This window comes from Hoplias malabaricus, chromosome 9 (genome assembly GCF_029633855.1).
Source record: "Hoplias malabaricus isolate fHopMal1 chromosome 9, fHopMal1.hap1, whole genome shotgun sequence".
In the NCBI taxonomy this organism is placed as follows: Eukaryota; Metazoa; Chordata; class Actinopteri; order Characiformes; family Erythrinidae; genus Hoplias; species Hoplias malabaricus.
Window position 1 is genome coordinate 7,805,328 of NC_089808.1, and position 13,824 is coordinate 7,819,151.

The 13,824-nt window shown below is 38.2% G+C and overlaps 1 protein-coding gene across 2 annotated transcripts; it reads left to right on the plus strand.

The window, feature by feature from the left end:
• The first annotated feature begins 4,130 nt into the window (after positions 1 to 4,130).
• On the plus strand, positions 4,131 to 8,870 carry LOC136707890 (uncharacterized). Of its 2 annotated transcripts, none has more exons than XM_066682190.1 (5): positions 4,131 to 4,212; positions 5,918 to 6,062; positions 6,661 to 6,723; positions 7,438 to 8,013; positions 8,460 to 8,870. In XM_066682190.1, the coding sequence occupies exons 1-5, from the start codon at positions 4,153 to 4,155 to the stop codon at positions 8,762 to 8,764; spliced, it is 1,149 nt and encodes a 382-aa protein (XP_066538287.1). In that variant the 5' UTR covers positions 4,131 to 4,152; the 3' UTR covers positions 8,765 to 8,870. The 2 variants fall into 2 exon arrangements, with proteins under 2 accessions (XP_066538287.1, XP_066538288.1); XM_066682191.1 differs by having other exon boundaries at positions 8,621 to 8,870.
• Positions 8,871 to 13,824: the final 4,954 nt, after the last annotated feature.

Genomic DNA, 13,824 nt, shown 5'->3' on the forward strand with positions numbered 1-13,824 from the left:
TCCTGTGTATAATTACAATTATCAGTCCTAAAGCACATCTCAGGACGTTTGCTGTGAAGTGTTGTACCTTTACTTCATTTACCATAATGGGAATGCAAAGAAAGGGAGCCAAAATGTATCTAGAGCTCTCTGGGACAATTCAAGCACTGATATGATGCATTAAGAAAGTGCACAGTTTAATGCTTAATTTAAAAAAGAACTGATTTCAAAGGTCTGCTGACTGATTAATATGTCAGGTAAAAACCGAATGATGTCATTTCTAAGAAAGGGGTTTATCACCAAAGTTTACAGCTGTAATTAGACACTTTGGCTTTTAAACACGTCTCTACAGCCTTAATGACTGATTTAATTAAATCAAGCCTTAGGGTTTTCCTTCTTTACGTGATGACTTCTGTAATTCATTTTTCTATAATCTACAGAGAATAAACTGGGAGGTGTGGGAGTCCGAGCAGATCTGTTTTACTCTGTGAATACGGGATAAACTTGGACATTTTGTGTGGACACTGTTAGCCAATAACATCAAAGGAGCTGTTACTGCCGCTCCTACTGAAAATCATATTGAAGAGGATCTTTTCAAGCCACTGAAATCACAGGTGGTGTGGGTTTGTCATAATGGTGGTGGGAAAAATGAACGCAGTTTATGTCTCGCCCAGCAGAGGACGTCAGAGCATTTACAGTCCCAGCATCTAACTATGCTAGCCTGAAGATGTCATTAAAGTAACTATACCATGTTTTACTGGACACGTGACTCTAAATGAAGTGTGGCACGGTGGTGCAGCAGGTTAGTGTCGCAGTCACACACCTCCGGGGACCTGGAGGTTGTGGGTTTGATTCCTGCTCCAGGTGACTGTCTGTGAGGAGTGTGGTGTGTTCTCTCTGTGTCTGTGTGGGTTTCCTCCGGGTGACTGTCTGTGAGGAGTTGGTGTGTTCTCTCTGTGTCTGTGTGGGTTTCCTCCGGGTGACTGTCTGTGAGGAGTGTGGTGTGTTCTCTCTGTGTCTGTGTGGGTTTCCTCCGGGTGACTGTCTGTGAGGAGTGTGGTGTGTTCTCCCTGTGTCTGCATGGGTTTCCTCCGGGTGACTGTCTGTGAGGAGTGTGGTGTGTTCTCCCTGTGTCTGCGTGGGTTTCCTCCGGGTGACTGTCTGTTACAGATAATGAATGTATGAATGACTCTAAATGATCACTGACATCTATTCACAAGACTTCATACTACATATTTTGCAATCCATACATGATGTGCTACGCATACTACATTTTTCGCTTCCCATACTGCTTTTTTCTATGCATGCTACATGTTTTACCATCCATACTAAATATTTAGGTATGCATGCTACATTTTCCACTATGCATACTAAATGTTTGCCATCCATACTACATATTTTGCGATCCATACTAAAGTTTTTCTATGCATACTACAGATTTTGCTATCCATACTCAATTTTTTTTTGCTATGCGTACTACATATTTAGGTATGCATACTACATTTTCCGCTATGCAAACTATCATACTATATTTTTGCTATGCAAACTACATTTTTCACCATCCATACTACATTATGCTATGCATGGTACATTTTTTTGTTATCCATACTATGCGTTTTATATTTTTTACCATCCATACTACGTTTTCTACGATTTCTGCATTCTGCAATGTAGAGCACACGGTTATGGCTTCTTGTTGTACCAGCTGCCAGAAAGTAGGGTAGGTGGCTTTCATCAATGGAATCAAAATGTTCTTGGTTGTTGGTTCCTATCTTTAGAAAAACAAATATACAAAATTAATACCCACACAAAGAAAATCAATAACTGCTTGAGGTAACTGTCTTTAAAATAAGTTGATAAATGTCAATCAGTAAAATTTCTGCAATGTTGCAAGAGCTTCGCAAAATTAAAAATAATTAAATGAATACATACTTTTTTAACACAAGAAGATACCCTTCAGCTGGGGTAGCTGATATCTTGCCTGCGTTTGCTTGGTCTTGCGCAGAAGGTGGAAGTAAATTAAGTAGCAGTGTGAGCGAAGAACTATCACTGCCCCATTCATAATACAAACACGTTAGACATTGATTCTGGTAGTAAGTGCTTTTCTCTGGTTGCTCTTTGAATTAAATGAAAAATTAAATACATTTCATTATACGACATACCAAGAAATGTGTCTTCCGCATTTAAACCACCTGTGGCCATGAACACACACACACACACACACACACAAGTGCATTAGGGGCTGAGAACACACAGTGGCGGGCACGCATATACGGGGCAAATTTAACTGGATTAGCTCACTTTTTAACGTTGGACATCGATTCTGGTAATAAGCACTTTTTTGTCAGTTGCTGTGATTATGATGGCTAGGAGAGCACAAAAGTAGCACGAAAGCAGCAGGTAGAGGGAGCTCAGTAGACAAAAAAGCCAATTATTACATTGTATTCTTTTAAGAAAGCTGTGTTACCAAAGAATACATACCAGACCCTTTACATCTGTAAGGAAACATAGAGCACATTAGAGGGTGGGAAACACAGAACACATCATCTGGCATTGGCCGAACGTGAGTGTCATCTTCTGTTGGCCTACAGCTTCATTGGAGGACTGATTAATAAAAGATATTGCCTCTCTGATATGAACTTCACTCAGAGTGGGCTCACAATTGTATGAAGGAGATGGTTGTGAAGTTGGTGCTCCAACACAAGAACTGCTTTCTGGTTCAGTGGACACTTTTCAATGGACTGTCTTGAGACGCTAAGCCAGATCCACTCTCCAAGTCATGGTAATGCTTCTTTTATCTCGGAATATAAAAAATAATAATTTGTAGAGTGCAAATATTATTTGAAGTAAAGTAAAGTACAAATTCATTCATACATACATTCATTATCTGTAACCCTTATCCATTTCAGGGTCGCAGTGGGTCCAGAGCCTACCTGGAATCATTGGGCGCAAGGCGGGAATACACCCTGGAGGGGGCGCCAGTCCTTCACAGGGCAACACAGACACATTCACTCACACCTACAGACACTTTTGAGTCACCAATCCACCTGCAATGTGTGTTTTTGGACTGTGGGAGGAAACCGGAGCACCCGGAGGAAACCCACGCAGACACAGGGAGAACACCCCAACTCCTCACAGACAGTCACCCGGAGCGGGAAACGAACCCACAACCTCCAGGCCCCTGGAGCTGTGTGACTGCGACACTACCTGCTGCGCCACCGTGCCGCCCTGACAAGAAGTGTTTATATATTTACAAATACTGCTATTTTAACTGGTTTTGCACTTAAACTTAAAACAGACCAGATAATGTCTTAACAGAGAAGTGACACTGACATAATAATGGGACACGTGTGTTACTAGACTGTGCTAAAAGTAATCCACCAGCCAAATCAACCTATTCATTAATATTAGGTCAGCAGTGGGTCTACAACCCCAATTCCAATGAAGTTGAGATGTTGTTTAAATCAAATAAAAACAGAATACGATGATTTGAAAATCATTTTCAACCTATATTTAATAGAATACACTACAAAGAAAAGATATTTAATGTTCAAATGGATACATTTTGTTTAGTTATTTTTTATTTATTTGTTTTTGCAAATATTAATATTAATTAATTAATATAATATATATTAATATTAAACATTACACTACTTTTGTGTCTTTTGATAGGCTAAAATACATGTGGGCATTATATAGCACTGCTGTCTTAGGTGTGTCTGTAGGTGTGTGTGTTACAGTAATTATAGAATGGCTTTGGTAGTGTTTTTTTTTTTTTTTTTAATAAATACCTTTTCAGATTTTTCATGAAAATGTTTCAGAAACTGTGATTATGTCTTTGCTTAAAAACTGTAAATGTATTTTAGATACATTGCATGAAGATATCACCTACTATAAGAATTGTCTTGAATATTAAAGCTTGGACCAAAATTGTAAAAAAAAATTCCCACTTCTATTATAAATCTAATTTCTGTTAATACTATTAGCACTAAGCTAACAGTTATTAACATACCACACAAGACGCGTTATGAGGGCGTGTCTTGTGGTGGGCGTGTCTTGTAGTATTGCGTCACGCAGACTGTTACTGTTGGGCGGATAACGAACATATTCCGCAGACGTTGCCAAATTTCAAAAAACAATAGGAACAATAAGGTAACGAAAAGGACGAAGGACATGACCTTAAATGTAGGGAGAGTTGCCAAACAAGACTCTCGTTTTATCATTTACCTGGTAGTAAGTCTAAATTTGTCTGGTCAGATTTTGAATATTTACTTATCAACCAGGCCAATCACAAGAGCGTAACGAAAATCTCGCTAACGGTAACGTAATTATGACCCAGAGTCACACCTTGCTGTATTTGAAATACCAAATAATTTTGATTAACAGAGTTAATCATGTTGAAAAGGCTTAATTTTGGGCAAAAGTTTATTATTAGTCTTGAAAAAGCCATAAAGTCTAGCACTAGGCTTAATCCGTTTCTGGAAAACCATCCCATAATGTTACAAGTTTAGCCTGAATTTAAGGTTTTGAAATTAAAGGGAAGTCATATATTTTTTAAATGTGTGTACAGTTAAAACGTTAGGATGTAAAAGGAGTATTCAGAACATCTCGAAACCCACAGTTCAAAGAAAATTCGCAAAATGTTTACAGTTCTATTTTGCAATTTTTTTTGCTATTTTTCTCTTCACTACAGGATCCATGGAGTTGTTTGTGTATGACTAACTCTTACCTGGCTGTGTAGCTCAGGCCACTCATGCCTAATGTTTTTTAGTGTTTGAAGTAATAAAACAACTATTGCAAGTAGAGGGCCTCTGCGGGACCGGTTTTTAATGCCGCTTTACGCGGCTTGCTACACCGGTTAATAGAGGTTACGGCGCGGTGAAAAGAAAGTATGGAACGCCGTTGGGCTCTAAACGTGTGAACACGTGCACGTTAACACGTTATTAAAAAATTGTTACGTATTAACACGTAAAATTTCTTCTTAAGGTCTCCGCCAATTGGAGGCCTCAAATCCGGGCGTACTTACATATTTATAATAGGACTTACATCACACACTGTAGCTAACACGAAACATAAATCCTTTGTGAACGTAGTCCCTATGTTTCATCTGAATTATCCATAACATAGTGAGCTAAGCGCTGACCTATGGCTACGTTGAGCCCTACATGAGCAATGTGAAGAGAACAATACTAAGCTGATCCCCATGGCAACTGGAAGTTTATTTTTTTACAATAAAAAACTCTGGTGTTTAATACCTTACAATTTGTAAACATGCATATTATAATATAACTTCATAAAAAGCTTTAAAGCGTTTCATAATTTTATATCAAATATATATGTATATCTACTTCTATATATACATAAAAAATGTGATCTCTTAAAAAATGTAAATAAACATAAAAAATGTTAAATCTCTTTCAAAATGGAATTGAACAAAAAAATCTGAATAAAAAATAGCTTTTTTGAGCAGTGAATTCTGTGGTGGTCATCATTTGAAGTGAGAGGTTTATATATATAATATATAAGAGGTATATATATATATAAATCTCATAAAAGACATTGTTCAGAACATTAAACACTGAAATATTTCCGTTATTTGGTTAGTTATGTTGTTTCAGCAATAACGCCATGCACTAGTAGGTGGCAGTAAAGCATCATGGTTCACGAACATCATGATTCCCCACAGCGAAAAAATCCAAACTTAACGTGTTAACACGGAGAATCCAAAACGTTTTAACAATAAACATTCCCTTTATATGAAAGACTAATATTTCAGTGATTATAATTATTTGCAAAAAAAGAATGAAACCAGAGCAGTAACATAGTAATGAAAATGTGGACACAGGTGTCAAGATTGTACGTATCCATGATGACAAAAGGCTAAATACTCACCACTCCTGTAATACAAGGGTTCTTTGGTGTCTGCTTTCTGAACCAGATGGAGAGAGAGTCTGAGGAGCATTGGCCTCCGGGACTAAAGCCGCTGCTGGAGGCTTTGAGCTGGGCAGTGTTTGAGAACACACCAGAGAACATCCTCCAGTTTGCCTCAGACTATTGCTGCAAACTCCTACACTTCAGGGCTGGTAGGCAATGTTGTGTTTATCAGAGTTTCTTTTATGTGCAGTTTAGTTATATTGAATTATTCATAGTGGTGGGCAAAGTATATGCAATATACATGTGTAAAAGTGGGTGGTATTGTGACGCAACAGGTAATGTTGATGTCACACATCTCCAGGGTCTTGGGGTCGTGAGTTTAAACCCCACCTCAGGTAATGGTCTCTGAATAGTCAGTCCACCAACTAACAAGTATTTTTGGACTGTGAGAGGAAGCCCATGTAGACACAGGGAGAACACAACAAAATCCTGATAATGAACGAATAAATCAATAGTGAAATAGTGTGTGTAAAAATAGAAGCCATTTTGCTTTTAAATTCAATTTACTTCTAGATCAAAAGTATAAGTGAAAGAAAGTAAAGTAGATCAATGTAATTATAAAGTTCAGATGAGACATAAGTGGTTATCGTTATCATCAGACAGCTTGTATTTGTTTTTATTCTGATTAGTTTAGCAATAGATATTAATATTTTGTCCTTAAAATAAACATACACTACTTTTTGTTGAATGTCTTAGAACAATTATGTAACAAAAGCAATTCTATTATGCTGTGATTAATATTTATAGAAAATCCGAGTTTGGATCTGGACACCCTGATTCAGGAGTTCAGCAGATCCGAATGTGTTAAATGTAAGTACTGTAAATATACATTCATTCATTCATTATCTGTAACTGCTTATCCAGTTCAGGGTCGCGGTGGGTCCAGAGCCTATCTGGAATCGCAAAGCGGGAATACACCCTGGAGGGGGCGCCAGTCCTTTACAGGGCAACACAGACACACACACACATTCACACCTACGGACACTTTTGAGTCGCCAATCCACCTACCAACGTGTGTTTTTTGGACTGTGGGAGGAAACCGGAGCACCCGGAGGAAACCCAAGCGGACACGGGGTGAACACACCAAAACCTTATATGACCAAATGTTTTAGACCTCTGCTGAGGAATCAGATTTTTAAACCTTACTGAAGTCCCAGACAGATGATTAGTTCTTGATTAAAAAAGCCATTGTATTAAATTCCAAAAGTATTGGATGGAGCCCCATCACTCCAGAGAATGCATTTCCACTGTGGGGCTTTATGTTCCACTGTGGTGACCATAGGTCCAGCTGTTCTAGGGCATTCGGTTTTGTTTAAAGCTTTCAAACGAAGATTAAACAAGCTATTCATGCATTGTTGAATATCTGTATCCACAACGTACAGTATGTAACCATATATTAGTTCAACTGACTAGTTATAACAGGTGTCGACAAACATCTGGACACATTGTGTATCTCAAAAACCAAATGGAGATGTTTTTTTAAATGTCCAGAAATGTGTACTATTTATGTATATTTGTTCACAGTCAGCACAAAAAGCAACACCTCAAGTGCTGAGGATTCCATCAACGACACCATCTCCAGCTCAACAGCAAGACTTCCCTCTGTTGATCTTGTGAAAGAACATGGATTTGAAAGAACTTGGTCTGCCACTGGCTTCAGCTTTACTTCAGGGCTCATTGACCCTGAATCGACTCACAGCACAGCTGTATTTCAAAGAAAGACTGACCAGGAGACTGCTGGACTTCTGGGTACTACTAGTGAGGAGGGTCATCAGGTCCCGTCAGCACTTTTTGAACGTGTCTCACTGCATGAGATATCCTCCGGAGTGGACGCTGTTCTAATAAAAACTTCCAGACTGCCCAGCGAATCTGTGATAATGGCACAGACAGAGGAGATCCCAGAAGTGATTGTGTTCCAGACTGCTAAAAATAAAGCTAAAGACGCAAAATCGCAGACTTTACCTCCTTTCCAACAGCTGTACACAGCTCATCATTTCTCTCAGCATCCTGCTGGAGCTTCTACAGGACCACCGGTCAATACAAGACCAGCAAACACTTTCCAGGAACGTGTCGACTTCCCAAATTACAATCACAGGCCAGGTATGTGAAATATACAGTGGAAAGGATTTTTAAAATGTAATTCTACTAATTGTGTGGTGCAGTGGTTGAGATGCAAAAAAAATAGGTTAGAGGTGAAATGGGTAGTTGTGGAGAATGATTCTACATAATGGAAGTGATAGGAAATGGTAGTCAGAATGTCTAAAATGCAAATGCAGCCATTCTGTTTACAGTTCACAACAATTGGTGAACTGATCATTCATTTAGATTTTCATTACCAGTATTAATGCTGTTCTGTAGTAGTGTGAGGTTCGGTTAGGTGGCATTTACAGATTCCGTTTGTACCATAGTGGAGATGTCTTATTACAACGGCACTAGAAAATTGTTTGAGGAATTATTTGGTGGGAAAATGAAAAAGAAAAACCCTTTATTATAAGCAGTGAATATCTGTGACTAATTTAATTAATCATATTCTCCCCTGGGTCCAGTGGGTCCTGCTCCAACAACCGTTTATCCATCTGCAAACCTGGCCAGCTCTGGTAACCACTCGCAGGAGTGCCACCTGACCCATACAGACCCTCTGGTCCAGTTAACTGTTTCCTGTCCTTACTGCCAGGATCCTGTGACGCATTACTGCCTCTCTCTCAAGGTTTATCATCCACTCCTGCTTCACCAGCACAGCTCTCTGCCTGTGAGCAGCCATCAGAACGCCTCAAACCAGAGGGACACCTCCGTTTGTCCCCAATGCAACCAGCAGCCTGCGCCAGATGAGGCAGAAAAACGAAACATGTAGAAAGTAGAACGTAAGTGCTGCTGCGCATCGATAAAATGAAAGGTAAATAGGGTGTAAATCCTAATGTATGGGATTACATTTCTTACTGTGTCAATATTAGAAAATAAAATACTGAAACTGTAAATGTTAAAACCTATTCTTTATTGAGTAATACTATAATAACATTTAATCTGACCTGAAATTGGGGCGGCACGGTGGTGCAGCAGGTGGTGTCGCAGTCACACAGCTCCAGGGGCCTGGAGGTTGTGGGTTCGATTCCCGCTCCAGGTGACGGTCTGTAAGGAGTTTGGTGTGTTCTCCCTGTGTCTGCGTGGGTTTCCTCCGGGTGCTCCGGTTTCCTCCCACAGTCCAAAAACACACGTTGGTAGGTGGATTGGCGACTCAAAAGTGTCCGTAGGTGTGAGTGAATGTGTGTGTGTGTCTGTGTTGCCCTGTGAAGGACGGGCGCCCCCTCCAGGGTGTATTCCTGCCTTGCGCCCAATGATTCCAGGTAGGCTCTGGACCCCCGCAACCCTGAACTGGATAAGTGGTTACAGATAATGAATGAATGAATGAATGACCTGAAATTGATGCAGAAATTGATGTTAGCCAGACAACTTTAGGCAATCCCTCTTAAAATGTTTTAAAGGACTTAAAAATATAAAAAATGAGGATATTCCTCATGACTGCTTCATAGGTGGGTAATATAGGCTGCAGTTTTAGATAACTTAGGGTGGAAATGTCTCAAAATCCTGGAGATGGTTAACTGCATTACTGCAAGTGCTACAAAACTAAACAACTTTAGTAACAAATGAGTTTCTGTGGTATTTCAAAGAGTGAATACAAATTTACAGGCAAGTAAAACTTCATCCACATACAAACTGTGTTTTTCCCCCTCAATAAACTGTTCCACCTTAAAAGACGCATAGCTTCGGAATGTAAACAACCAGAGAGAACTGCGACTGCGCACAATTGTAGACGTTCACTTTAAGTCACTTGTACCAATTGTCATATTGAGCCAACACCGAGACCCAACTGAAATACATTTGAGGAATGCGTTTCTGACGCTCTGTCAGCCTCTAGTGTGTAGGCACCTTAAACCCTGTCCTGTCACTGGTATAAGTACAATTTCGCTGAAAACCCAAACTGAGTACAGATGGAAATAAACACAAACTAATTCATTCCTTCGTTTTCAGTAACCACTTCATCCTAGGGGTTACAAACACTTTTTTGACTTAACCACTACATAATTCCAAACATACTCTGGCATTAACATCAAGCACAAAAACTGTGCACCGGGAGCTTCATGGTATGGGTGTCCATGGCCAAGAAGCGGCACGAATGCCTTATATCACCAACCACAATGCCAAGTGTTGGATGGAGTGGGCAGCTGTGGCCTAATGCTTAGAAAATTCATTAGATTGATTCCCACGTCCAGCAAGAAAATTGGGTGTGATGGGAGTGAAGGAACAGCACTGTCCTCCTCTCGATCCACGGCTGAGGTGCCCTTGAGCATGGCACCAAACCCACAACTGCTCGCCGGGTAGCAGGGATAGTGTTCACAGCCCCTAATGCACTAGTGGGCTTGTGTGTGTGTGTGTGTGTGAATTCACTGATAGATAAAAGATAAAGTTAAACCACATCAAACTAACACAACAGCCAAAATGTGAATGGAGAAGGAAGAGAACTGAGCAAAAACATCCAGAAAACAGCTTCCGTGCCCTGCTTCTAGCTGCTGCACACCTGCAACGAATGATTCTGATCAGGGCTGTTTAGTGTTGTTTGATCCTTGTTGTATTTTGAACAAAGCACATTACTGACGTTTCATTAAAACCCTAGAGAACTTGTAATTAATATCCATTTTAATTCTGAGGGTTACTGTATAACATTTAATCAGCTTTGCTCAAGTTGCTACTAGATAAATGTGGACTGACATCATAAACATAATATTTTTGTTGGGCGTCACACAAAAAGGTATTAACAATAGTTTAAAATGATTGGTTTCATTGGCCAGTATCACTCCTAATATTTCTGGACTTTAAAGCGTAAAAGATCTTTGTGGTAAATCTCAGACGTTGAATGAGTAAAGCATGATTACAGATAACAAAGCGAAAAGGGAAAAAAGATAACCTACCAGTGTCCATTTCAGAGGACCACTACCGTAAGTCCAGTCAGGCTACAAAATTCATAATGATATCAATGTTTTCAGGAACACTAGGCTCCTCTTTGTCCTCTTAAGAAAAGGGGTGTCAAACTCATTTTCACAGAGGGCCACATCAGCATAATGGTTGCCCTCAAAGGGCCAGATGTAACTAAAACAGTATAAATGTAACTAAATGTAACCAAGTGTAATGTAGAATAAATCTAAGTACTCCTTAATGTTAAATAACTCTGAATGTATTACTTATTCAACTTGTAAATATTTGCATAGATATAAAAATATGTTTGCTTGTTGCTCTGTTAACAACATAAATCCTGTTAATGTTCTCTTGAATCTCTTCCATCAGCATCAATTTTTTTTTCTGGACATTTTGGGATCAATATTTGTAGCTATTTCTTAATTCCACTTGTTGAAAAAATCACATTGAAGAGGATACACTGTAATCTAGAGGTGGAATGCCATCACTTGGCGGGCAACATAATCGGCATGCATTGTGGGAAATGTAGTTTAAGGTCAATGCACGCTTTAGAATTAGTGGCAGAATAATTCATATCCATATAATTCCACCTGACTCTGAATATAATCTTGTAGTGTTCACTGGTCAGCAACTCCCACACACTCATGTTCATGTTTAAACATGTGTATTACTAGTCCTTTACTTTACAACGGTGTAAATAGTGGTGAAATTTGCAGAAATGTCAAGCTAACTGCACTGGTTTTGTGTCTACAACAACTAGTAATGCAAAGGCTTACAGATTTGTACAAACTTGTTTATCATTATTTCTGTCGACTGACTGCATTAATGTCATGAAAACCAATCGATGTCATTTCTAGGACTTTATCTTTTTTCTAGGTTTATCACCAAAGATTACCATTGTGTAACAAGAAGAGAATAAAATAAGTGTTATGTCTGAGGTTAAACTGTAATTAGACACTTTGGCTTTTAAACACGTCTCTACAGCCTTAATGACTGATTTAATTAAATCAAGCCTTAGGGTTTTCTTTCTTTACATGATGACTTCTGTAATTCATTTTTCTATAATCTACAGAGAATAAACTGGGAGGTGTGGGAGTCCGAGCAGATCTGTTTTACTCTGTGAATACGGGATAAACTTGGACATTTTGTGTGTACACTGTTAGCCAATAACATCAAAGGAGCTGTTACTGCCGCTCCTACTGACAATCATATTGAAGAGGATCTTTTCAAGCCACTGAAATCGCAGGTGGTGTGGGTTTGTCATAATGCCGGTGGGAAAAATGAATGCAGATTATGTCTCGCCCAGCAGAGGACGTCAGAGCATTTACAGTCCCTGCATCCAACTATGCTAGCCTGAAGATGTCATTAAAGTAACTATACCATGTTTTACTGGACACATGACTCTAAATGAACACTGAAATCTATTCACGACACTCCATGACAACCGACAACCTACAGAAAAAACTACAAAAGCGTATTCTAATAAGCAGTAGTCACCATAACACACGTTTAGGATGGAATTGACTTAACTAGCCTTTATAACACCTTATGCTGATTTAAGTAATCCGTCATAAAAGGCTTACATTTGGGTCATGCAAGCTTTTGAAGCAATACCAACACTAAAGACAAACAGTGTTCAATTAGAATAAATTGTTAAATGTGGTTCAAAACACTGAAATAGACATGGAAAAATGCACAGAAAATCCAAGCTTTAAAATCATTGCTGTCATTGTATTAAGTTTGTCCATTAATACTGTGTGAAGTTTATGGTATTCGTGAGATGCTCCAATTGGAGCCTGAAGTTAAAGCATACAGTTCTGTCTCATGTCTAACTGCATTATAAAATATTTTTTTATAGTATAAATATATATTGTTAAAGTTAGCAAGAATTAATTTTTCAAATAGTTGGCCGTAAAAAAATTCTGTAAATTTTACAGTAAATTACTGGCAGCACAGACGCCAGTACACTACTGTAAATTAACAGTAAAAGTACTGTAAAGTTAATTATTATTACAGTATTACATTATTACACTATTCCATTGACTACTGTAATTTTTACAGTAAATTACTGGCAGCACATACACCAGTACACTACTGTAAAGTAACAGTAAGTACTGAAAATTTAACTTAGAGTTTGATACTGTATTCCTACAGTATTTCATTGACTAATGTAAATTATACAGTAAATTACTGGCAGCACAGTTGCCAGTACACTGTACATTAACAGTAAAAGTACTGTAAATTTAATTTAGTTTGATATGGTATATTACAGTATTTCATTGACTACTGTAAATTATACAGTAAATTACTGGCAGCTCATATGCCAGTACAGTACTGTACATTTACATTAGCTGAACTCTATTTTCTTTTAACCAGCATTTTACTGTATTTTATTACAGTATTAGTTTTCATACTGTAATTTTTACAACAATATACAGCCATCACATGCAACCTTTATACTGTAAAAATACTGCTATTTATTTATTTTTTATTTACTTATTTATTTTAAGAAGTTACTGTATACATATTTTAAGGCAAATTGATGGCACCAAGAAATTACATTAATCAAACTCCAACTTCACAGTTCCACTTTATTATGGTCCTGACCATTAAAAAAAGAAGTAGAATTACATTATTGTGAGTGGAGCTGAGAGTTAGAGAGAGATAGAGTGTAGAAACAAAAACTCATAATGTTAGGGCTGATGGGTTTATATACATTTTAAATGTACAAAAATGTTTTAAAGAATTTTTAGTGTAACTTATAATTATAACTCAAATTTCATTTTACGGTAAATATTGTGATTTTATTAAGCATAAATTAACCTAAAATTAAGAAGTTAGAAAATGGCAAGTGAGAAGGATTTATTCATTACTGCATTTGTTATGAGATCCATCAAGGAATAGAGTGCTGAAAAAGCATGTGTATAGATTTTTCCTGTCCTT

Coding starts and splice junctions, on each gene's coding strand:
- LOC136707890 (XM_066682190.1), top strand. CDS start 4,153: ATGACCTTAAATGTAGGGAGAGTTGCCAAACAAGACTCTCGTTTTATC. Junction 4,213..5,917: donor GTTTTATCATTTACCTGGTA/GTAAGTCTAAAT, acceptor TTTCTGAACCAG/ATGGAGAGAGAGTCTGAGGA. Junction 6,063..6,660: donor ACTCCTACACTTCAGGGCTG/GTAGGCAATGTT, acceptor TAATATTTATAG/AAAATCCGAGTTTGGATCTG.